The following is a 24289-nucleotide window of genomic DNA, read 5'->3' as shown; positions in this document are numbered from 1 at the left end:
GCCCTGCCTCTTGAAAGACCCCCAGCCTTGACTCTCTAAGAAGACAAGGTAAAATTCCCCAAAAAACCCTTTTAGGGAAAAAATGGAAGAAACCTGGGGAAAGGCAGTTTAAAAAGAGACCCCTTTGCAGGTAAGCTGGACATGCAGTGGGTGTCAAAAAGAAGGGGGTCAATACAATATAATACACAGATCAGAACAAATCCTTAATACAGTATAAAAAATAAAAAATGTAAAAGTATGGAGCAGAATTTAACAGCAGATGATATCACATAATATGATATTGTGTCTGCTATTTGGGGTTCAGTGGCTCCCTTTCTGGTCACTTACCAAAGGTAAGTAAGTATGTCTGGTGCCTCCACATCAATCAATGTGAGAGTTTTACTGTTAAGTATGTCCTGTCCTTCCATATCAATCAACTTGAGGGATTTGCGGGGTAGGTAAGTAAATATGCTCGGTCCCTCGATATCCATCAATGGGTAAGTATATCTGGTCCCTCCATATCAATTGACACAGGAGATTTTCTGGGTAGGTAAGTAAGTAAGTAAGTATATCCCTCTGTTTCAATTGATGTGAGAGATCTACTGAGCAGGTAAGTATGTAGTCCCTCCATATCAGTCAATGCCAGAGCTTTACTTGATAGGTAAGTAAGTATGTCTGGTCCATCCACATCAGCCAATGCAAGAGTTTTACCAGGTACATAATAGTCCAATCCCAGTGTTTCAATCAACATGAAAAACAGACTTAGTAGGTAAGTAAGCATGTTTGGTCCTGCTGTATTAATCAGCATGGGAGGTTTACTGGTTAGGTAAGTTATATACGTCTGGTCCCTCTGTATCAGCCAGGTGCTTCATATGTTCTACGTTCTACCTTACTCCTACTTGGGGTGCATTATCCACATCGCATCTTCCATCATATCTCAATGTACGTATTCATGTGGGGCAACCTCCGTACAATCTAATGCGTTAAACGTGTCTGTAAATTTAAGCGAATGTAAAAGTATGGAAAAATTATTTTACATAAGGTGAACCTACCAGCTTCTGGAAATTAGCACAGCTCACAACAATCAGTCCATTGTTTTCACACCTTAACAATACATTTGGAAAGACGCAATGTTTTTCCTAAAATAATACCTCCAGTATTACTTCACCCAAAATAACCTTTTCGTTGTAAATGATTGATTATTCAAATGCAATTCAATTTTTTTTTCTACTATCATTTACTTAATGCATTCAGTTGCTTGCTTTGTACACCAGTCATTTTTTTATTTCAATATTATCACTTTTACAAGTTCATTTACTGTAATCAGGTGGTAGTAAATATGGTGACTTTTTTAGTTGGTATTTTTATATAGCGTTATCCAGTTTCCATTCTTTCAGACATTGTTCCAAAGGAATTTAGTAAAAAAAAAGCCAGAACATTTTTTTACTCAGAATATAATTTATTGGAATGAATTTAGGTAAACTCAGAACTAAAAACCAGTGATGGCTTTGATAAATGTGCTGCCATAGAAGACCCATGGGGCAGCACAAAGAGAGAGGTCTATGCAACTTGTCCTGGGTAATTCTTTGCAATTAGGTGTCACCCCTGCAATACAAAACTCTTGAATCAGCATGCAATATGAATGATGCAGGCTTAACTACCCAGGAGTATTAATGTAAAATGGAGCAGTATAAAAGTGCATCCCTTAAGGATAGATATAATGATAGAAAGTAGAAATGGTCAATTGTTACAGTGTCAGAAGGTAGAGGGGTGACTGGGTCATGAATTACTTGTGCTGACAACGGCGTTTTAAAATCTCACGGCAGTAGGAATAAATGATCTTCTAAAGCTTTCTGCTATGCAGCACAGTGAGAGAAGATGACAGCTGCGTTTACTTCTCTGACCTGCCAAAATGCTGTGGAGAGGATGACTGCTGTCGCCAAGGATGGCCTGTACCTTCTTCCCCATGCACGTTTCCACCACTATTGCCACTGAGCCCACGGTCCTATACAGCACAGAGCTGGTCTTCTTCACCTTTGTGTTCTTATCTGTCATACTGCCTCTCCAACACACAGCAGCAAAGAAAAGGACACTGGCAACAACTGTCTGGTAGAGCAAAGACAACATTTCACTACATATGCTAAATGATCTGAGTCTTACTGTATAAGAAAAAAGTGCCTGTTCTATCCCTTCCTGTAGAGGACATCTGTGTTCACTGACCAGTCCAGTCTGTCATCAAGGTGGACACCTAGATATTTATAAGTCTGCACCACCTCAATGTCCTCCCCTCGGATGTTAACAGGCTGAAGGGGGAGGTTAGACCTGTGGAAATCTACAATCATCTCTTTGGTCTTTGCTGTGTTTAGAACACCAGTTTCAGGATTACATCTTGCCTGAAGGTAGTGCCTGAGTGGCCTTGAAGGCTTGCATATTGTAATCTTTTTTAGTTAGTCAATAAAAGGTGTCATTTTATTTGACTTGTCACTGCTCCAGTCACTGAAAGCTCCAATCAGATCCCTATATTCCCCTTCCTTCCTGCCCATTCCTCATACACACTACAATAGTTGGATCTTGAGGGTACTCCTGAATGTAGCAAAGTCTGACTTATATTTAAAGTCTGCTGTGTATAATATAATAATAATTAGTCCTGGGTATGACGTTAAAGTGCATTGAGCCCTGCAAGTTGTCCTCCAACTTGTAGGGAAAACTCGGGGGTTAGTGGCAGGATTGGTACTCCAGCCACGGTAAAAACTTCACGCAGCTCTAAAATGGCAGATAGGACTCCTTTCTGCTCTCCGCAGGAGTAGCTTTGCTGTAGCCACCCACAGGAAGTTCTGCTCGCATTATGAAAGGGATGGAGGAAAGCCCTCGGGAGCCTCATCCCCAGAACAGTCAAAACTGCCGGAGAGCCAATGGGGTCAGGCCTGTTGGGGATCAGAACTGGTGTGGTGCTGCAGCACTTGGGTTCCAATTTGAGGTGGCCCTTCCAGGTAGTCGCAGGTAACATCTTGTCTCTCCGGCATGATGACTTACTTCCTCTGCTGTTGGAGGAGCTTCATAAATTCAACATTTCACTGGCAGTACTCTCTGAGGTGCACAGACGTGTGACTGGCCAGATCTCTGGAGGTGGGTACACCTTTTATTGGTCTGGTTGGTCTGATGGCTGTCATACCCAGGAAGTAACTGTTAATAATGATAATAATACATTTAATTTATATAGCGCCTTTCCCATGCACAAGGCACTTCACAGAGTTTAAGAAAGAACGGAAGGGTATACAGTATATAGCACTGTACTAAACCAAATAAATAAAGAAAAGTAAGATAGTAAATTCAAAAAGAGCCTAATAGACAACAGAATTGATGGTCTAGCACACACACATACAGGTTACATGAGTATCTTGACAGAGAGGTAAACTGAGAGAAGGGTAATAAAGTCAAGTAGAGCTAAAAGCCTTCTTGAACAGATGAGTTTTGAGTTGTTTTTTAACAGAATTCGTGGAGTCAATGACCTGATTATTTCGGTAGGTCATTCCAGAGTCTGGGCGCTATACAGCTGAAGGCCCTGTCACCCATAAAGTGCAGGTTAGTGTGGGGCACAACAAGATTGCCAGAATCAGAGGACCTTAGTGAGCAGAAAGGCACATAGTGGCGGAGAAGGTCACTGATGTAGTTTGGCGTGAGGTTATTTAAGGCTTTGTAGGTTATTAGCAGGATTTTAAATTCGATTCTGTAAGACACGGGGAGCCAGTAAAGGCAGAGCATGATGGCTGCTGCTGGTTCGAGTAAGGACTCTTGCAGCCGAGTTTTGAATAAGCTGGAGCTGTGATATAAGATTAGAGGGGCACCTGCCAGTAGGGAATTACAATAATCGATGCAGGATATGATAAAAGCATGGACAAGCTTCTCAGCATTAGAAAAGGAGAGGAAGGAGCGAACACAGGATATGTTACGGAGGTGGAAGTAAGAAAGTTTCTTAATGTGGTTTGTGTGGGCAGAATAATCAAAAATGACACCAAGATTCTTTGCAGTAGAGGCAGGTCTGATGAGATCACTGGCAAGACTGACTGGGAAGGAGCTCATTTTATTAAGTTGCATTTAATCCCAATTTGCAATAGTTCAGTTTTGTTGCAATTTAATTTTAAGGAGTTCTGCTCCATCCAGGTTTTAATTTCACTAAGGCAGGTTGTGAGCTGAGAAAGCTCTGATGAAGTTCCACTTTTAACATTGAAGTAGAGTTGAGTATCATCTGCATAAAAAAGATAACCCATTCCAAAGCTACGAATAATATGGCCAAGGGGAAGCATATAAATACAGAAGAGAAGAGGGTTGAGGACAGAGCCCTGAGGAACTCCTTGTGTGACTGGCGCTGAGCTGGATCTGCTGTTGCCAAGACTAACAAACTCTTGCCTATCAGTCAGATAGGACTTGAACCACTGGAGGGCAGTGCCAGAGATACCCAGCATGTTCTCCATTCTAGACAGTAGAATGTCATGTCTGACCTGAGTGTCAAATGCTGCACTGAGGTCTAACAGAATTAATATGCTGGTTTGTCCAGAGTCTGCTGCCATAAGCAAATCATTGGTTACCTGTAGCAGAGCAGTTTCACAGCTGTGCTGCACCCTGAAACCAGACTGAAAGGGTTCCATCAAATTATTAGACGTTAAGTAATTGGTGAGCTGGGAAGCTACAACATGCTCAAGAACTAGGCCGAAAATTGTTAAGATTGTCAGCATCAAGGCCAGACTTTTTTAACATTGGGGTTACAGAAGCGATTTTAAAAGTGAGCGGCACAGAGCCAGTGTCAAGGGATGAGTTTATTATTGTTGTAGCAGTCTGGATTATGGCATGAAGGCAGGATTTAAGTAGTGTGCTGGGGATGGGGTCCAGTACACAAGTAGTCGGCCTCATCTTACAAAGCAGGTTATTAACAAACGCAGATGTGACTGGTGAGAACTTAGAGAAGGAGCTGGATGGAGTGGGAAAACAGGGAGAGATATAAACAGATGATGTATTTATGTTAGTTGAATTATTTAGATCTTTAATTTTGTTATGGAAAAAGTGGAGGAATTCCTCACAGACTTCAGTAGAAGAGGTAGTTGGGCCAGATGCGGGTTCAAGTAGTTTATTAACTACAGAGAACAAAACCCTTGGGTTGTCATGGCCACTTTCTATTATTCTGCCATAATGGGTGTTCTTAGCAGCAGTTAGTGCTTCTCTGTAAGCTCTTTGGTGGTCAGAGAAAGCCTGGATGTGCACGGTGAGGCCAGTCTTACGTGACATTCTCTCAAGGCGTCAGCCATCTGCTCTTATAGATCGTAATTCTGAGTTATACCAAGGAGCTGAACGTTTAAAGGAATCCTACTTATGTTTTAAAGGAGCTGTCTTATCTAATGGTGAATGAAGGACTGAGTTACAGTGGTCAACATGACTATTTTATTAGTGTTGATATAATAGGTGAAAACAGTAAAAGATCAGAAATGGATCCAGAAAGAACAGAGGGACAGATATTTTTAAGGTTTCTGTAAGAAATTTGTCGTTTACAGGTAAGAGGAGGGAGAGGTAATGAGACAGTGAAAAGTACTGCTTTATGGTCAGAGAGTCCCAAATCAGTGCTGTAAATGTTGGCAACAGATAGTCCAGAAGTGCAGATCAGATCTAATATATGACCACCAGAGTGGGTGGGAAAATCAACATGTTGTGTCAAGTCAAAACAGTCCAGTGAGGATAGGAATTCATTTCTCACTTTAGATGTAGTAGTGTCAATATGGATGTTGAAATCACCAAGAAGGATGACTCTCTGGGAAAAGGAACTTTAGTGGGTTAATAGTTCAGTCAGATCAGATAAGAAGGATGCATTGTATTTTGGAGGACGATAAAGAACAATGAGTGAGACAGGACCTGATTCCGTTATTAGTTTAAGAGCCAGACACTAGAAAGACAATGAACAATCAATTGGGATTCTTTTGATGTGTAAATCCACTCTGACAATTACTGCAAATCCACCGCCTTGTCTTGAGCTATGAGGCTCTGTGTGGAAAGTGAATCCAGGTGGTGTTGCCTCCGTGAGAGACATAAATTCATTCGGTTTTTGCCAAGTCTCTGTTAAGCACAGTATATCAAGTTTGGTGTCAATGATGAATGCTGACAGCACCAATGCTTTGCCATTAAGATATCCATCCATTTATCCATCCATTATCCAACCCGCTATGATATCTCGAATTAAACAATGCAATATTAGTTTATGAGGCTTCTTGTTGCACAGAGCCATGACTGGAGTTCATCTTCACATACTGTAAATCTGGCACACTGACACTTCTATTTCCAGGGCCACGACTAGGACGACACATTCCTGAGTAAATGCCGCTAGTGGTCTTTCCATTCGCAGCCCAGCGTTGGCGGCAACCTAACCTGCAATGTACATATTTCGGGCGATGCAAAATACTGGTGTCTTTTAGGATATTCCAGTCAGACCATTTGCTCTGGACTACCTGTTTAATATGAAGTTTGTCATGAGAGTATTTTAGCATGATACTGAGCAATACTTATCTGATAGCTCCTTCCAATGTCACTCCTTTCAATGAGACACAACATCAGTGCAAAAGAACATTAAGACAATTCACATGAACAATATAGCAGATTGCCTAATAATGGAAAAGGACATACTAATGCTACAGAATATTTCATACAGAGTCTGAGGAAGTCGTTTAGTGTGACATCAGTCATGTGATGCCTGAAAAGATGACACTGTGTGTGGTATGGTGTCCAAGATTGTGGATTCAGAGAAAGAAAAACATAATGAGTGATTTTAGCTTTTTAGCACTTAATTATTGTCTAGTGTTTTTAGTTTGGTGACAGTCTTTTCTGGTTTTGACTAACCTTTGATTACTTATAGGTTTTTGAATCATCTCTTGGTCCTTCCTTTAACTTATACAAAGCTGCCATGTTTTGTCTTGCATGCAGTACAAAGAAGCTAGGAACGAGACAGAGAAAAAGACCGGTTGGTGTCAAGAGAGTCCCAAAAACATGTAAGTCCCATAACTACTTTGAAAATTGCTCACTTGGGGGGATATTCCTGTCAAGTACATGGCTAGACAAAAAAAGGCCTTGAAGAATATTTTTTAAATAAAATAATCTGTAGTACAAGTAGCTCCATGGATCACAAAAAGAAATTGCCTGAGAATTAGTGCTGGGTGGTATACTGGTTCATACCAAAAACTGTTTTTTATTTTTGTTATGATATGGATTTTTCTTATACCGGAACACCGGTTTAAATAGCCTAAACAACGTTCTGAATGTGGCACAGCGGGAAACTGTTTAAGGGGGGACCTTTTTCACTGCTGCACTGCTAAACAGGCATACAGAGTACATGCGTTAGTGGAGGTATTGAGCAGTGAAAATGGACAGAGAACATTCCTAAATGGAAGCTCTAGCAGACGATAAAGTTGAACATGATGACACAGAAGAACTTTTGGTGAAAAAAGGTGCCGTGTCTGTTGTCTGAAGATACTTTGGTTTTAAAAGTTTGGACGTGGACCGTTATGTTCAAATGTGTGAATACTGTTTCTATACTGCTGGATAATAATACTGCAAGCCAAGTTGTATTTGTGTTATGTTTTTTTTTCAATACTGTGTAATAGTATGACAATGCCGGTCCCCTACAGACTCCCTCTTCCCACATGGGAGTCTGTTGAACCAACACCGTTGATAGTTATTACCGAGATGAGCTGAGAAATCTGACTGAAGCCAGGGGATGGTGGAAAGTGCTCAAGTGCTTCTGTTATAAACAGTCAAAAGTAAAACCAAAAGTGTCCATTGTGCAGTGTTCAGAAAAATACAGTACCCAAATAAATAGAAAATCCATAAAACAAGTGAAACGGGGATAAAATCCATAATAAATACATAAAAAAATAGAGGTTAAAATGCAGTCTCTCTCCTCGCCCGATCACAGCACACCACCTTCTGTCTCCACGGCTCATCCTTTACGGGCATTGCTGGCAGAGCCTTTGCAACATGAACTGCTTTCTTCCAACTCCTGTCTTGGCTGCCACCACACTGCGCAGCCAGATCGTCCGAGGTCGGCACACCTCCCGTCTTCCTTCGCACTCACTCAGACACTCCTCAGATCCATTGGGAGGTCTTACATTTCGCTCGCCCCACTCTACATGCTTAGTCAGCAAGATGGACCATTCCCTAGATCGCCTCAGCCTGCGCTCCCTCATGGAGTCCCAGCTCATGCTGCCTTCACCTTCCTGATGTCTGTATCATCTCCCATGACTGCTTTTTCCCTTCTTTAACCTCTTTGTGTTCTATCTTTTCTTTTTTGCTTCCCCTTATCCTGCTGGTCCATAAATATACATCTCTGTAGGTGCAGTGCCTTATTCACACGCTGCAGTAAGTCAATGAAGTAATAGAGAACGATCGGGTGCAACCCGATCTCATCAACTCTCCGCGGTCGTACAATCGCGTTTTGAAGTAATGGTATTATTACTGGAAGTTGCACTATTATTTTATTGTTATTATTTATTAATTTAAATATTATGCAGTTTAATGATGGTAAAGTTGTTTAAAAAGTCACTTTAACGTGTCAGTGGACAGAGATTGTTAACATTAACAGAAAGTGTAGTTGGTTTACAAAAAATATTTACTATTTATTGTTTTTCTAAGACATGTTCAGTGCAATACAACTTTTGACAAGCACCTCTGGATATTTTACTAAGTCTAAATGCCTCTTTGTCAAAATTTTAGTTTAAGTTTTTTGCAAAATTTGTTCAATAAAAAGGTTCTATATTTTGACTGCAACTGTCATGCAATGTGATTCCTTCTCTTCATTAGTGCCTCATTAGTGCCACCTTCTTGAAAACTATCACTTTATGGGGCAATGCAAACCTGTATTAATACTTCTGTGCACATTAAAATTTTTTTTGTATAATGTACAATTCACATGACAGTGGAATAGATTATTCTTAGCAAATCTACTGCAATAATTGCAGTGGAAAATGTGGTTAACTCATGCATGGAAAAAAATACCATTGAATACAGTGAAACCGGTACAATTTTGAAAAATACCGTGATATAGAATTTTGGTTATACTGCCCAGCACAGGCAAACACAATCCCAATGCAGAATCCAAATTCAGCACACTCTCTTCTAGTACAATATTAAGCAAATATATTAAATATAATCAAAAAAGAAACTTGGACACATTAGTGCAGTTGTGGCTGTAGAAACATAGGCAGTGTGGACAGAGGTAATTAAAAAGGGCAAACAAATGCTGGGTAATATAGCACCCATACGACAAGTTGAGAAAGGATCTGGTTAAAGTGTAAGACACACATGTGTGTGGCTTCTTCTGGAATTCTGTTTGCACTTTTTACTCTTTACGGCAACAAGAGGGACATAACCGTATAAGAGATGATCCCAAGATGGCCAGTGTGATTTTTTTTTATGCTGTGGTGCACTGGGCTGGTAAAATCAATTCAAAGGTGGCCCACTGAATCAACAATCTAAATAAAAGGACATACTCAGTTATGGGATACACTCTGGAACCCCTGGAGGTTGTAGCAAAGGACGGAATTAAAAGAAAACTGAGTGCCATTATGAACAATGCTGCACATCCTCTTGCAGACACACTGACACTGAGGACTTTCAGCCAATGAAGCATTGAACAGAACTGTGCTCCTTTATATCAGCAGCAATATGTGTGCAGGATGCCTCACTGGAACTGGGACTGCCAAGGCAGAGGATTTCTTACTTTTTACATTTTCTTACTTTTTTGTCATTCTGGTGTGTGTTCTACCTATAGTGTGTTTATTTATTTATTGTTTTTAAAGAGCTTCTGTTAAAAGCCAAACCCCCCCCTCCCCCTTGGACTAATGGAAGATCTATCTATCTATCTATCTATCTTTATATAGTGCCTTGAAATAAATCTATCTGTCTATCTATGCATCTGTCTATGAAGCATTTGCCAGGCTGTTTGCCAATTCTTACTCTAAAATGTGTTCTTCTGTAAGGGGACACAAATGGAAGCTGTTTAAGGGTACAATTCACTCAAATATTTGGAATCGCAACTACACACCAAGGGCTGTGGATATGTGGAGCTCTTGTAGATTTGCAGATGATCGAGTCCTTCGGATCCTGATGTGTTATTCTGTTGACATTAGGTGAACATGAAATGATGAGCAGTGTTGGGTTGAATAGTCTTTCTTCGTGAAAATATTGCATGTGTTTTATGTAGAATTGGGTGACAAGGATTAGCAAAGAAAAAAAGTTCACAGAGCACCGTTAGAATAAAATGTACAGCACCAGTGCATTGGAGCAGTCAGGAACAGTTTAACAGATCAGAGTGGACTAAAATAACAGAAGGCACTACCCTGGCAAAACTGAGAACTCAGAACCAATATAACAATACAGTTCACTGGTATATGAGATCACACAGCATCAAAATAACTAAATGCATTGCACTAGTAAAACAAAGCAATATAACAGAGTATATATAGGTTTGGACATGTGCAGAGGGGAGATGCTGAGTATATTGGGAGAAGGATGTTAAAGATATAGCTGCCAGGTAAAAGGAAAAGAGGAAGGCCTAAGAGGAAGTTCATGGATGTGGTGAGAGAGGACATGGAGGTGATGGGTGTAACAGAAGAAGATGAAGAGGACAGGAAGATATGGAAGAAGATGATCTGCTGTGGCGACCTCTAACAGGAGTAGCCAAAAGAAGAAGAAGAGTATACATCAAAAGAATAACAGACCACATAACACATATGTAACAGAGTGCGATTCACCAGTATAAGTACTTTTAAGTGCTTAAGAGCCGACATGATGCAACATAGCTTATTTTACCAGTATGAAAGATTTCACATAGGAGCACTGCATCAATAAAAAAGAGCTGGCAAGGAAAGTATAGCAGAGCATATTTCACCAGCAAAGCAGGCCACATAGAACCTGTTTAAAAAAAGAACACTGCACCAGTATAAGAAAGGGTGCAGGACCCTTAATAAAGTGTATTTTACCACTATAACAGATCATATAGCACTTACACTATTTAGCAGAACACACTACATCAATATAATACAGCACTCACGGCCAGGATAGCACAGCATACTTCACTGGTATAACAGATCAATGTACACCAGTGTGCACCTTCACCAGCACAGCACATCGCAGGGTGCCAAACTGCATCAAACTAATGTAACAGAGCATCTTTTACTACAGTATAAGAGAAAATGCGCCAATATAAAAAGGTCATGTTGTACCCCTATAACTGAGCACAGAAGACAAGCATAAAAGAACAAAGGTGATGTGTGTAACAGCATACAATAATAATTCTAAGGAAAGATGAGTATAACAGAATATATTGTTTAAAAGTAATAGAGCATACCACCACAGCATAACAGAGAATCCTTTACTACTGTTCAAGAGAAAATGCACCACTATTACAAAGTCTTGTTGTAACCCTATAACTGAGAATGGAGGACAAGTGTAAGAGAATGATGGCAATGTGTGTAATAGCATACAATAAACATAAAAGGAGGGATTAGTATAACAGAATATACTGTTTTATAGTAATAGATGACACCACCAGCATATAACACAGTACCAGTCTAAGACAACATACATTCACTGGTATAACAGGGCACACTGCACAATGCAGCATGAAGAAGTGTGAAAATGCAAAGATGAGTGTAAAGTATAAGGGTCATCAGTTTAAAATGTCGCAGTACACCAGTATAACAGAGAGCATAGAACTACACTTTAACAGAGCATGCTGGACTAGTGTAGCACGGCACACATCATTCGCCATTTCAGCACATAGGATGAGAGTAGCTTAGCAGAAAGCACACTGGACACACTGTATGTGTGTGGCACAGAAACGCTGTCCCAGTATTATGATGTATTTACCATACGTACATGAGAGTAATTGACAAGCTACAGCAGATCAGTATGACCAACTGACATTACAGGGACGACAGGACCAAGAAAATGCATAATACAGCAAACCATAAGCACTGGTAACATCAAACCACTGACAGATGATGCAGCATCGGTACTGTGGATTATATATATGAGACAGATAAGTGTACCGGAGGCCATAACCATTCCTCAATATGCAGATGATATACTGTGCCCTCCATAATGTTTGGGATAAAGACACATTTTTCTTTGATTTACCAATCTGCTCGACAGTTGAAAATGACAAATTAAACCATTCAGATCATTAAAAATGCACACTGCAACTTTCATTCAAGGGGATTTGCAGACATTTCAGTCACATCATGTAAAAATGACAACACTTTTTCTACACGGCAGGTCTATTAAAGCAGTCATATTTAGTACTTTGTTGCGTATTCTTTGCATACAATGACTTCTTGAAGTCTGCCATTCACAGACATCGCCAAGTGCTGAGGATCTTCCCTGGTGATGCTCTGCCAAGCCTCTAATGCTGCCATCTTTAACTCCTGCTTGTTACTAGGCTTGTGCCCTAAAGTTGTCGCTTCTGCATACGGAAGGCCTTCTCAGCTGGATTTAAATTGGTTGGCTGGCTTGGCCATTCAAGTATTTTCCTTTTTTAACTATGAAAAACTCCTGTGATGCCTTAGTAGTATGTTTGGGGTCAATATCTTCTTGTGGGATGAAGTGCCATTCAATGAGTTTGAAGGCATTTACTGGAACTTGAGGAGACAAGATGTGCTTTTATTACTTGGCTGACTCCTCTAAACAAGGTGACTTACAACATTTGAGATACAACCAATTACATTTCTTTTGTTTTTCCAATTACAGCACTGACAGGTGACTTGCTCAAGGTCACACAGTGGTGTCAGCAGTGGGATTTGAAACTGCAATCACATGGTCTGTGCCAGTCCCTGTGGCAGCCACACATGCCCAAGCCATAACACCCCCACCACCATGTTTAACAGGTGAGGTATTATGCTTTGGATCTTGGGCAGTTCCTCTTCGTCTCCACATTTTGCTCTTGCCATCACTCTGATGCAGGTTCATCATTGTCTCGTCTGTCCACAAGACCTTTTCCCAAAATTCTACAGGCTATTTTAAGTACTTTTTTTGCAAACTGTAATCTGGCCATTCTGTTTCTGTGGCTAACTAGTGATTTGCATCTTGCAGCGTGGCCTCTGTGTTTCTGTTCATGAAGTCTTCTGTAGGCAGTCATCTCTGACACACACACATCGGCCTTGTGAAAACTGTTTCTGATCTGTCAGTCAGGAGTTTGGGGCTTTCTCTTTACTGAAGTGAGGATTCTTCTGTCATCAGCAGTGGAGGTCTTCCTTGGCCTACCAATCCCTTTGCGATTACTGAGCTCACCAGTGCATTCTTTCTTCTTAATGATTTTCCAGACATTTGATTTAGGTAATCCTAAGGTTTTAATAATGTCTTTAATATTTTTATTCTTGTTATTCAGCCTCATAATGGCGTCTTTGACTTTCACTGGCTCAGCTCTTACTCTTATATTGCACAATGGCAGCTTCAGACCCCAAAGGGAAGAAACAAGCCGAGGTATCTTAAGAAGCACTTGAGAAATCACAAACACCACTGACACCAATTGTCAAACACATTATGGTGCTCTGAACTGGGGGGGCCATGTAGAAAAAAAGTTGTCACTTTTACATAGTGTGATAAAAATGTGTGCAAATACCCTTAAACGAAAATCTGCAATGTGCACTTTAATCACGTCTGAATGTTTAAATTTTTGTAATTTTAAACTGTGGAGCAGAGGTGTAAATCAAGGGCAATGTGTCTTTGTCCCAAACATTATGGAGGGCACTGTAACTGAATGCACCGGAGTGCATGAGAGAGCACAGCATCAGTACGCATTATTCTTAAAAGATAGATCAGTATTTACCGTATATTCTCGTGTATAGGTCGGGTCTTGAAACCCAAAAAAATGATCATAAAATCAGACCCCGACTTATACGCCCATTCAAAAATACGACACTTAATTTTTATTTTTTTTTTACATCTTCTTGTCTCCTCCAATCTCGCACCAGTTTCTCAGACACATTGAATTTTGTTGCAGCAGCACAGTTACCAATTTCTTTTGACACTTCAATGACTTTTAATTTAAAACCAGCTTCATATTTTCTTCTGATCGAACGCTCCATCACAGATAAGGGATGCTCTTATGATAAAGGTGTATGAGGATGTGAGATACAAAAAACACAAATCAGTGCAAACGTCACTTCAGAATAGTTCAGGTAGTACCATATGGTCATGTAGGCACAATACATAGAAAAAAAAGGCAGTGTGCTCCATGGTTACTCTCTCAGGTGGGCATTAGCATATCATAATCTCTTGGACCAATAGCGTGAGTTTTCCGCATTTGATTTATATGACCGACATTATAAAATACCAGAAATTATAGAGTTAAAATCAAGCCCCAACTTATCCACGGGAGAACTTAAAAGCGAGTATATGCGGTAATAGAATAAAAAACACACGCGGCACAGAATCACATACTGTGTAGCTCAGTGACATTAGTCGAGACAGGCCTGTGCATTTAGAGCATTTCACTGGATTTCAGCTGTGTGTGAAGAGCTTCAAACAACATTCATCAGAAAAGGCACAACATGAAATGAAGTTTGATCAACAGTTTAGCAAACTCACCATGGACCACTGATAGAAGGCTGAGCTGCAGTCAATTGGCTCTCCATTTTCTTTGGAAGTTGAAGCACTTGGTGAGCAATCCTCAAGGTCCCGCTGGTCTTTGACGATGTTCATGGACGCCTTGTCCACCACGGCCCAAGTGCAGCCCTTGGAGAAGACAATAGCACTGGGTTTGTGCTTGATAACCCGCATCTTTCGGGGTCTCCTGGGCACAGGCCCACTCAGACCTGTGACATGTTCTTGAGGAAGCCATGCGTGTTCACAGTTGTCTAGCTCCAGGCTGCTCACACACAGGTGCTGTTGCTGTTCTCGTGCCATTGCTGGTGGCTGCCTGTCAGCACCTGATAAAGCACTATGTCATTGAGACATGATGGTGGGTTTCCATTTTCTCTTTAGAGATAAAGCAGTGCTGGCTCTGAAAAATAGGATACAAAGTTGTGAGATGGTGGCCTTAACATAGAAGGTGCCCCAAGAATAACCAATTACTCCTTCCTCTCTTCTACTTATGACACCCGCATGGTAGCATGATAAATGGCTACCTGTTTTTTATACACATTTCTAGAAGGAAAATGAGCGAGGAATGCCATCAGCTGGTGGGCTGCTACTTCAGAGAACTGTGTGTAGCTGGAGAGTGCCCAGCATTTTACCAGCCAATGACCACAGGAGGACGTCAAGGGGAGCAATGTGTGTTTCAAGCCTTACCACCTAAGGTCATTTCCATTTCCACATCCTTATGACTGAAAAATTACACAGAGTGGTGTAACGCTGCATCATATAATGTGAAGTGATGCCCACCTGCTGACCAAATGGCACAGACTTAATAGCTGTTCTTTAGAAATGTCTAACTAGACTACTTCCATCACTCCATTTATTTTCAAATCTGCTTAATCTATTTCATGTGTGTGGGAATGTTGGACCCTAACATGGCACCATCAAGGACAAGGCAGATGCCAGCACTGGAGTGGTTACCAATCTATTATGCAGCACTCTCACTCAAACAGGGACAATTTAGACTCATAAATTTTGCTATGGTGCTTGTCTTTGAGATTTGGGTAGAAATCTGAAGTGAAAACAGATGTCACAGTTGTGACACAGAGACAACATGTAAACTGCACACCAATCCAGTCCCCTCGCTATGAGGAAGCAGCACTAACCACCACTGTGTCACCGTACTGCTGCACCAACCAGATTGCATTCTGGAACAAATGGAGCCTAACTTATCCTGCTTGAAGAAGCAAACCAAAGCAAAATCGGGTTCTGTGATCTGTTTGCCAGAGCAGCCTTAAATGAATTGGCAGGAGCTGATTCATCCTAGTGAACGGAGAAAAAGGTGCTTTGTATTTGAGGGGGCTTCCAGTCGGAACCTGCAATCTGCTGGGAATGTCAGGCACTAAAGCAGACAGCCTGTAAGATACCATCTGACAGACTCCTTGCATTCCTAACCTCGACTCACATCAAGACACCACCTTCCGAGAAGCTGCTTTAATGTTCCTGGGCCACCCCCTTGAGTGATGTCAGCACTCTTGGTACTCTCAGATTGGTGATACTTTCCCCATTTTCCTGTTCCTAAACTGAATCACTGCTACCTCCTAAAGATTTAAAGGAAACTAAAGACAGCAGTAGCATTTACTTTCCTACACTGATCAACCAAAACATTAAAACCACCTGCCTCATATCGTGTAGATCCCCCTTGTTCTGTCAAAACAGCCCTGACCTGTCGAGGCATGGACCCCACAAGACCTCTGAAGGTGTCCTGAGTTATCTGGCACCAAAATGTTAGCAGCAGATTCTTTAAATCCTGCAAATTGCAAGGTGGGGCCTCCATGGATCAAATTTGGTTTTTTTTTGCACATCCCACATGCTCCATGAGATTGAGATCTGGGGAATTTGGAGGTCAAGTCAACACCTTGAACTCTTTCTCATGTTCCTCAAACCATTCCTGAACAATTTTTGTAGTTTGGAAGGGCACATTATCCTGCTAAAAGAGGCCATTGACTTCAGGGATTACCATTGCCGTGAAGGAGTGCACGTGGTCTGCCACAATCTTTAGGTAGGTGGTATGTGTCAAAGTAACACCTACATGAATCCCAGAGCCTAAGGTTTCCCAGCACAGCATTGTCCAAAGCAACAAACTGCCTGTTTTCCTCCCATAGTGCATCCTGCTGCTATCTCTTCCCCAGGTAAATAACACACACTCACCCAGCCATCCACATGATCTAAAGCAGGTGTCCTCAGTTCCAGTCCTGGAGGGCCGCGGTGGCTGCATGTTTTTGTTCCAACCCGGTTGCTTAATTAGAAAGCAATTCTTGCCAATAATTTAATTTCATGGCTTGTTGGTGCTTTAACTCTGCCATGTCAGCTCATTCTCGTATCTTCGATTTTCTTCCCTTTTCTAAGGATCTCATCCAAATGATTTGAAGGCTAAAATGGAGGAGTAATTCTCAGTCCTTCACTTGTTTCTCTTCAGTTTCCTTCCAAGTGTTTAATTAAACCAAATAGTACATGATAAATACACACAGGTGTAAATGATAATGCTGATCTCTTTTGTCATTTGCATGTTATTGCTAATTAGGAGCTGTTAAAAACCAAGAATAAGGCTGTTTAAGACTAAAATACGCAATAAGGGTCCAAAATCTTAACAAGCGAGACCACTAAAGTGAAGAAGTGTTACCAGAGCAATAAGGGCTTCTTATTAAGCAAGTGGGTTGAAGCAAAAACCTGCAGCCGCTGCGGCCCTCCAGGACCGTGATTGAGGACCCCTGATCTAAAAGAAAATGTGATTCTTCAGGCAAGGCCACCATCTTCCATTGCTCCATGGTTGAGTTCTGAAGCTCACATGCTTTCTGTCGTGGACAGGTGTCAGCATGGACATTCTGAACGGTCTACGGCTGTGCAGCCCCCTATGCAGCAAGCTGTGGGTGATGTATGTTCTGACGCCATTCTCTCCCGGCCTGCATTACATCTTTCAGCAGTTTGGTGACATGTTGCATGTTAGTCAGACATTAAATAAGAATTTCACTGTACTCCATCCATGTGACACTGCTACTACTTTGTGCATTTTGCTTTAAAAGGTGCTACTGTATATATCATACCTAAATTATATATAGTATAATTTTTTCATATGTATGCGTTATGAGCAATAAGAAGAATTGTGACTTGCTCAGTCACACAGTGGCTTTGTGGTTTATTACACAAATAATGACTGCAAATACATACACTTATGCATACTGTAGTTCAGTGGTTCTCAATGTGTGGTCCGTAGACCACCAGTAGTCCCCAAGTGTGAGTCAAGTGGTCCACATGCCAACAGTCATCAGTGACTTTTAAATTGCTCAGATGCATTATGTACATGGTTAAGCATTCATTTGTAACAATCAAGGCTGCTAACCAACAAGGGAACTACTAAATCAATGAATACAGTGGATTCAGAAAGTACAGTATTCAAACCCCTTCAATTTCTGCACACTTTATCGTGTTGCAGATTTTATTTGAAATTGATACATTTGCCATTTGGGCCCATCAATCAACATTCAATAACACATATTGACAAACTGAAAAAATGTTTTCAGAAAAGTTTGCAAATTTATTAAACTAGGGTGCTTTGCCCCCTGTTTGCTTCACTTGCCAACCCCACCGTCTGCGCTACGCGCCAGCAACTTCACGTCTCTGATGCTTGCGTATGTGGATTTCACTTTAACCAATCAACAAAACTTTTAATTCTCGCGGACAGGCCTCTGTATTTGGAAGAAACACTACTTTTTCCTGATGGCAACATGAATTAGACAATCTACCAGCCTCCGACTTAAAGTTTAAAGCCAAACAATATCTACATACTTCTGTCATGTCACCTATGTCCATATATTCAATCTCTTTTTGCTTTTACCTTTTCATCAATATCACATTGAATTTTGATTCCATGTTTGGAATTACATTGTGACAATGCAACGTATAACTGCCCGTGAGTGAATATCATTTCTTTCTCTCTACAAGAAATGTGTCTGACAATAGCATTTACACAAATGAGAAATGATTGAACTGTTTGCATGGTTATGTGGGCAGGACTTTTCCAAATCTTTTTGCATAAGCTCTTGTCTCACGGGGCTTGAAATTTTCTCTCGCAGGATTTAAATTTCACTAAACAACAGATTTTTTAATTCTCGCAGATATGCCTCTTCTTTGGGAAGAAACACTACTTTTCCCTGATGGCAACATGAATCAGCCGATCTACAAGTCTCCGACTTAAAGTTTAAATCGGAACAATATATTCGATCTCTTTTCGCTGTTCCGTTATTTCACTGCGTAATAATTTCTGTTTGTTTGCGCTAATGCGATCTTTGTTATTATTTTTTTGAGACTTTCAAATTTTTGTACTTCCAATTATCTCTAACCTGCTCTGCATGTGTATCACGCCAATGTTTTTGAATTTTTTATGACATTCTACTTTGTCATCTACTCTTTGTCTTTTATTTGCGGCCCCAGGCGTGGTTAAATCTGTTGACACAAAGTCTCGCCTCGCAGGACGTGAAAGTGTCTCTCTGAGAAAATCATGTCTCGTCTCATTCCAAGATTTTTTTTATGAAAGAGAGAAATGAAAAACTAAAATCTACCATTTCCATAACTATTCAGACCCTTAATTCATTACTTTGCAGAAGCCCCATTGGCAGTACATACAGCCACAGGTGCTCTTGGGTAAGTTTTTACAAGCTTTGCACATTTGCATTTGGGCAGTATATCCCATTCTTGTTGGCAGATACTCTCAAGCTCCATTAGATTGAATGGGAAGTGGCTGTAAGCTGAAATCTTCAGGTCTCTCCCCAGATGTTCTGTGTATGAAGCTAGGACTTTTGCTGGCTCATTGAAAGGCAGACAGAGACTTATCCTGAAGCCACTCCAGCAATATTTTGGCCGGATGCTTAAGGTCATTGTCGTGCTGAAAGATGAACTGTCACCTGAGTCTGAGGTCATATACCCTACTGCAGCAGGTTTTCTTCAAGGACCTCTCTATATCTGGCTGCATTTATCCTTCCCTCAACTCTCACCAGTCTCCCTGTCCCTGAGGAGCACCCCCATAGTATGATGTAGCCACAATGCTTCACCATAGGGATGGTATTAGGCAAGTGAAGAGCAGTACCCAGTCTTTGCCAGACATAGGGCCTGGAGTTCTGCCCAGACAGCTCATCATTGTTTGACTCATCAGACCAAAGAATCTTTTTCCTCTTGCTCTCCAAAACCTTTAAATGGCATTTGGCAAAATCCCAGCAGGAGCTAACCACTCTACTATAAACACCGAATTGATGGAGTGCTGCTGACATGGCCATCCTTCTAACAGGTTCTTCCACCTCAGTAAAAGATTTCTGAAACTGTTAGAGTGGCCACTGGGTTTTTGGTCACCTCCCTGACTATGGACCTGGCTACTCAGTTTTGGCAAGATGACCAGCTCTGGAAAGAGTCTCAGTGGCTGCAAACATCTTCCATTTCACAATTATTGAGGCCACCATACATCTAGGAACACCCAAAGCTTTAGAAATGGTCCTGATCTATGCCTCACTACACTCTTTATACAAAGAGCTCCTTGGACTTCATGGCCTGGTTTTTGTCCTGAAACGCAGTGTGAATTGTGGGTCTTACATACACAGGTGTGTGTGCCTTTCCAAATGATGTCCAATGAATTTAGTTTACCACAGGTGGACTCTAATCACGTTCTAGACACACCTCAAGGGTGGTTAAAGTAAACAGAATTAACATCTGACCACAATCTGGAGTACCACAGTGTCTGAATTCTTACATAAATGAAAGATTTCACTTTTGTTTTTTAAATTAATATGCAAAATATGTTTTTACTTTGTCATTATGGGTTATTGAGTGTAGATTGATCAGCAAAACTGTCAGATGTATGTATTTATCAAGTCTACGACAATAAAGTGTGCAAAAAGTGAGGGGGTATAAATACCTTCTGAATACATGAGACATCTGCATACCACCACAGTGCACTGTTTAAACTTATTGCTCCCAGTAATTGCTTTTGGTTCAATTCTACACTTTTCTGCTGCACTTCTGTTAAGATCACCCTTCTCTCTCTCTCTCTCTCTCTCTCTCATGTCAATTTTGGAAAATGTAACACAGAATTACACAAACGTGTGACTGTAACACTCAAGTTGGCCACTCTTAGATTTGACTTTAGCAAAGTGGTCTTCGGTCCAAACCACGTTGAGTACCATTGCTGTACATATGTGTTTTTAGACATCTATACACCCAGTATCGTTTTCTAACCCGCTTATCCACTCCAGTCTGCAGAGCCGGTGCTTCTGCCTGTTTCACTGGGGGTCAGTAAAGAAACAGCCATAGACGGGGCGCAGGTCCATCAGGACACATTCACACAGAGACCTCTATGTGTCACTCTTGATCGCCATTTAATAGAACTTGGACTATCGCATTTCTTCTAGATATTCTGAAAGATGCATAAGACGCACGTGCTGAATACTCTTGTAGAAACTCTTTTGGTTAAACCTCAGCACTTATACCAGTCTGCATGTTCAAATGTTTGCATAAGTCGCTCGTATATACACGCCCGTACACACACGTACAAAAATGCATTCGTTACAAATCCACACATAACTCACGCAGCTACACCAATATGCACTACAAATCATTTCCTTTAAACAAATGCTAAAGACACATACACCTTTGCATTCCCACTAAACTAGCTCTTAAGAACCACCAGTACACACATAAACCATTTTCATTCTCTCGAAGTATACGTGACTCACCGAAACGGATTTGTTCGGACCACCGGTCGCTTAGATATTCCCCCTGACGCTCTCCGGTTGCTTTATGTTACTGTCACCCAGGCGCCTATGCCACTCGCGTTAGTGAAGTGGCGAGTCCCGGCCCTGGAAAACTGAAACGAGTCGAGGCAGCCCGAGCTACTGAAGCCCCCCGGTGTGCTTCTACAAGTTAAAACACACTCACTCAAACTCAACAGCCAGGTTTTTCTTTGGCTGCGATCCAAGGCAGTCAGACATCAGCCCCCCGACCCCCCCACCGTTCTCCCCTGACACACACACGCTCACACACACACACCACTGATAGACGCGCTGGAACATCTGGACTCCTCCGATGACGTCACCGATCTGAAACGCAGCCGAGCGCAGCTTCGAGCCTCCACACCTGATCAAAGGAAACGGGCGCTTTGTTCTACAGCGGGGTGGGTGTACTGACCAAAGGCACTAGCGGAACATCTGCGCTGTGGGCTGCTTGATGAATTGGAACAGCTGACCAGTCATCATTCATTTCTTTTTCTTTCTGAGCTTCTTTTGTTCAGTCTAGAGCAATGGTACTCAAAGATTTTTGGACCGAGGACCATTTTGCTTAAGTCATATCTAAGATTTGGATAACGACTCTGACAATCAGCTGTTGGTTCAGCGTTCCATTTCCTAAATGCATTTTAGGAAGGAATTTTCATGAAAACTAAGATTCAGATCCAACGTTGCTATATTTGCAATTTCAAGTGCCAGATTTTAGCCAGTGATCAATAATAAACCCTTTAGTTATTAAGACTGATCATCAACAGGGAGCATTGATGTTCATGACATTCCTTGACCAAACCCTCCCTCTCTGGTTTGACATCAAAATGAATTGCCATGTGAGACCTGCACAGTGGCTGAGATTGGCTGGACAGAGGCTGAGATGGAAGAAATGTTGTTTGGGAGAGAGAGAGAAAATGGGTAGCCACAACAAATGAACAGTAACAGAGCAGGAAGGCATGGTTGTGGTTGGAATTCTGGGTCAATTTTACATGTATCAATTGATTTAGCAGCACAAATGTTGTCTAGCAGTCTTGATTGTTATAAATAAATGCTTAAGTAAGGACATGACAGACTCAGGTATCTGAGCAATTGAAGTCATTTTGCCCTGCTGACAGTTAACTTGTGGGCCACTTGACTCATATCTGGGGATCACTGCTGGTCTGCAGACCATACTTTGAGGACCATTAGTCTAAAGTGACTAAGTATAAGGCAGAGCAACAACACAGTGCTTTGCTCTGCAATTCCTCCGTAGTTCTGGGTTTGAACCCCTATTAGACACTGAAGGTTCAAGTTCTACCATGTCTTCATGGGGCACATTGGTAGATTGTGTCTGCAATTTATCCTTTTGTCCTGTGATGGACAGTTGTTCCATTCAGCATGGACTCTTTGTGCCTAATGCTTCCAGGATAATCCCTGTGACCTGAATTTAATTTTGCAGGATTAGTAATTAGGTTTATAGGGTCTTCAGATGGATATATACATTGATTGACCCTTAGATGCCAGATCGATCACTTCAGCTTAGTTAGGATTGCACAATGCACTCTTGTAATCTTTAACATTGCATTATTAATATTTTTGAGAGTAAAAATAGCATCGCCATAAAGGAGCATTCAGATTATTGCTAGATATAAAATAGCAGTAGAAAATGCTCCTGCTTTACAGCTCAGGAAACTGGGGTCCAATTTCTTACACTATGGAGTCTAGAACATGAGAACATTACAATATTTTGACAAAGAGCAGGCCATTCAGCTTGCCAGTCCCATCCATGTAATTTCTCCCATATAACATCAAGTATAGTTTTTAAGGTCCCTAAAGTCCTCTTGTCCACCACACTACTTGGTAATTCATTCCATGTGTCTGTGGTTTTTTGCATGAAGAAAGCCTTTCTCACTTTTTTGTGAAATCTCTCCCTAATAAGTTTCCAAATGTGTCCCCATGTCCCATTGAGCTCATTGTAAACTAACAGTCTCGATCCACTGTACTGACTCCTTTCATAATTTTAAGCACTTCAGTTGTAGTGGTCTGAAAAACCCAGCTAAGATTCACACCGCCTGTTGACGGTGATTTATTTATTATATTGGGGACCCCAGGAATGCCCCCAGCCTTAGTGCGACTCATGTACACTCCCTCACTAAAACACAGCTGCAAACAGCATTAAAACAGAAACTGAAGAATGTATTAAACACTAATAAATGAAATCTAACTATACAAACTAAAACAATCCCACCCCAATTCCCCTTCCGGCGAATACTCAGTAAACAACTAACAAAAACCACACACGATTAAGTCAATAACAAAGTCTACCGGAAATGGAGAATGAACAATCCAGAGATCAGCTCACTGTAAGTAAATGTAAAGAACAGTCCTACCAGTATATCCTGATGATGAAGAGTGATGGGATCAGGAGCGCTCCTTCTCCAAAGGTTGCCGAACAATCCAAGTCAGTCCTCACGCAGCAGGCAGACTCCAGACAGTCCATATACACGAACAGGAGATCATCCAGGACAGGAACAATAATCCAAAGGCAATGAACGGGAAAGCAAAACAGACAAGTAACCCCAGACACAACACAGCTTTTCTTCTCTGTATAACCGGACTCCTTTTAAAACTCATGCTGGCCTTATTGTCCCCAGCAGCCCCTGCACCTTTGGCAGGCGTTCTATCAGAGCCACTGCAGGAACTGCTGGGAGATCACGTTTTTAGTCCTGGTAGTACTGCTACACAGTCATCTCACTTTTTTCTTAAACTGAAAATGTTCACCTCCTGTAGCACTCCTCATAAATTTATATCTCTTAGTCCTGGAATCAGCCTAGTCATTGTTATCTGGACTTTTCTAGCGCTGCTATGTCCTTTTTGTAATGTGCTTCAAATAAGTACTCATCAGT

The 24289-nt window shown here is 41.2% G+C and overlaps 1 protein-coding gene across 1 annotated transcript in view; it reads right to left on the bottom strand.

Annotated features, from left to right (window-relative positions):
* Window positions 1-21451, bottom strand: part of stard8 (StAR-related lipid transfer (START) domain containing 8) — a 122958-nt gene extending 101507 nt beyond the window's left edge. Inside the window, exons 1-2 of the mRNA XM_039766358.1 lie at window positions 21366-21451; window positions 14599-15013 (exon numbers count right to left, since the gene is read on the bottom strand). Of these exons, the coding sequence (XP_039622292.1) occupies window positions 14599-14916 (318 nt within the window). The 5' untranslated portion in view covers window positions 14917-15013; window positions 21366-21451. The remainder of the gene's footprint in view (window positions 1-14598; window positions 15014-21365) is intronic.
* Window positions 21452-24289: the final 2838 nt, after the last annotated feature.

This window comes from Polypterus senegalus, chromosome 10, assembly GCF_016835505.1.
Source record: "Polypterus senegalus isolate Bchr_013 chromosome 10, ASM1683550v1, whole genome shotgun sequence".
Taxonomy (NCBI): Eukaryota; Metazoa; Chordata; class Cladistia; order Polypteriformes; family Polypteridae; genus Polypterus; species Polypterus senegalus.
Note: the sequence above shows the minus strand (reverse complement) of the source record. Positions and strands in the feature narration are given on the sequence as shown.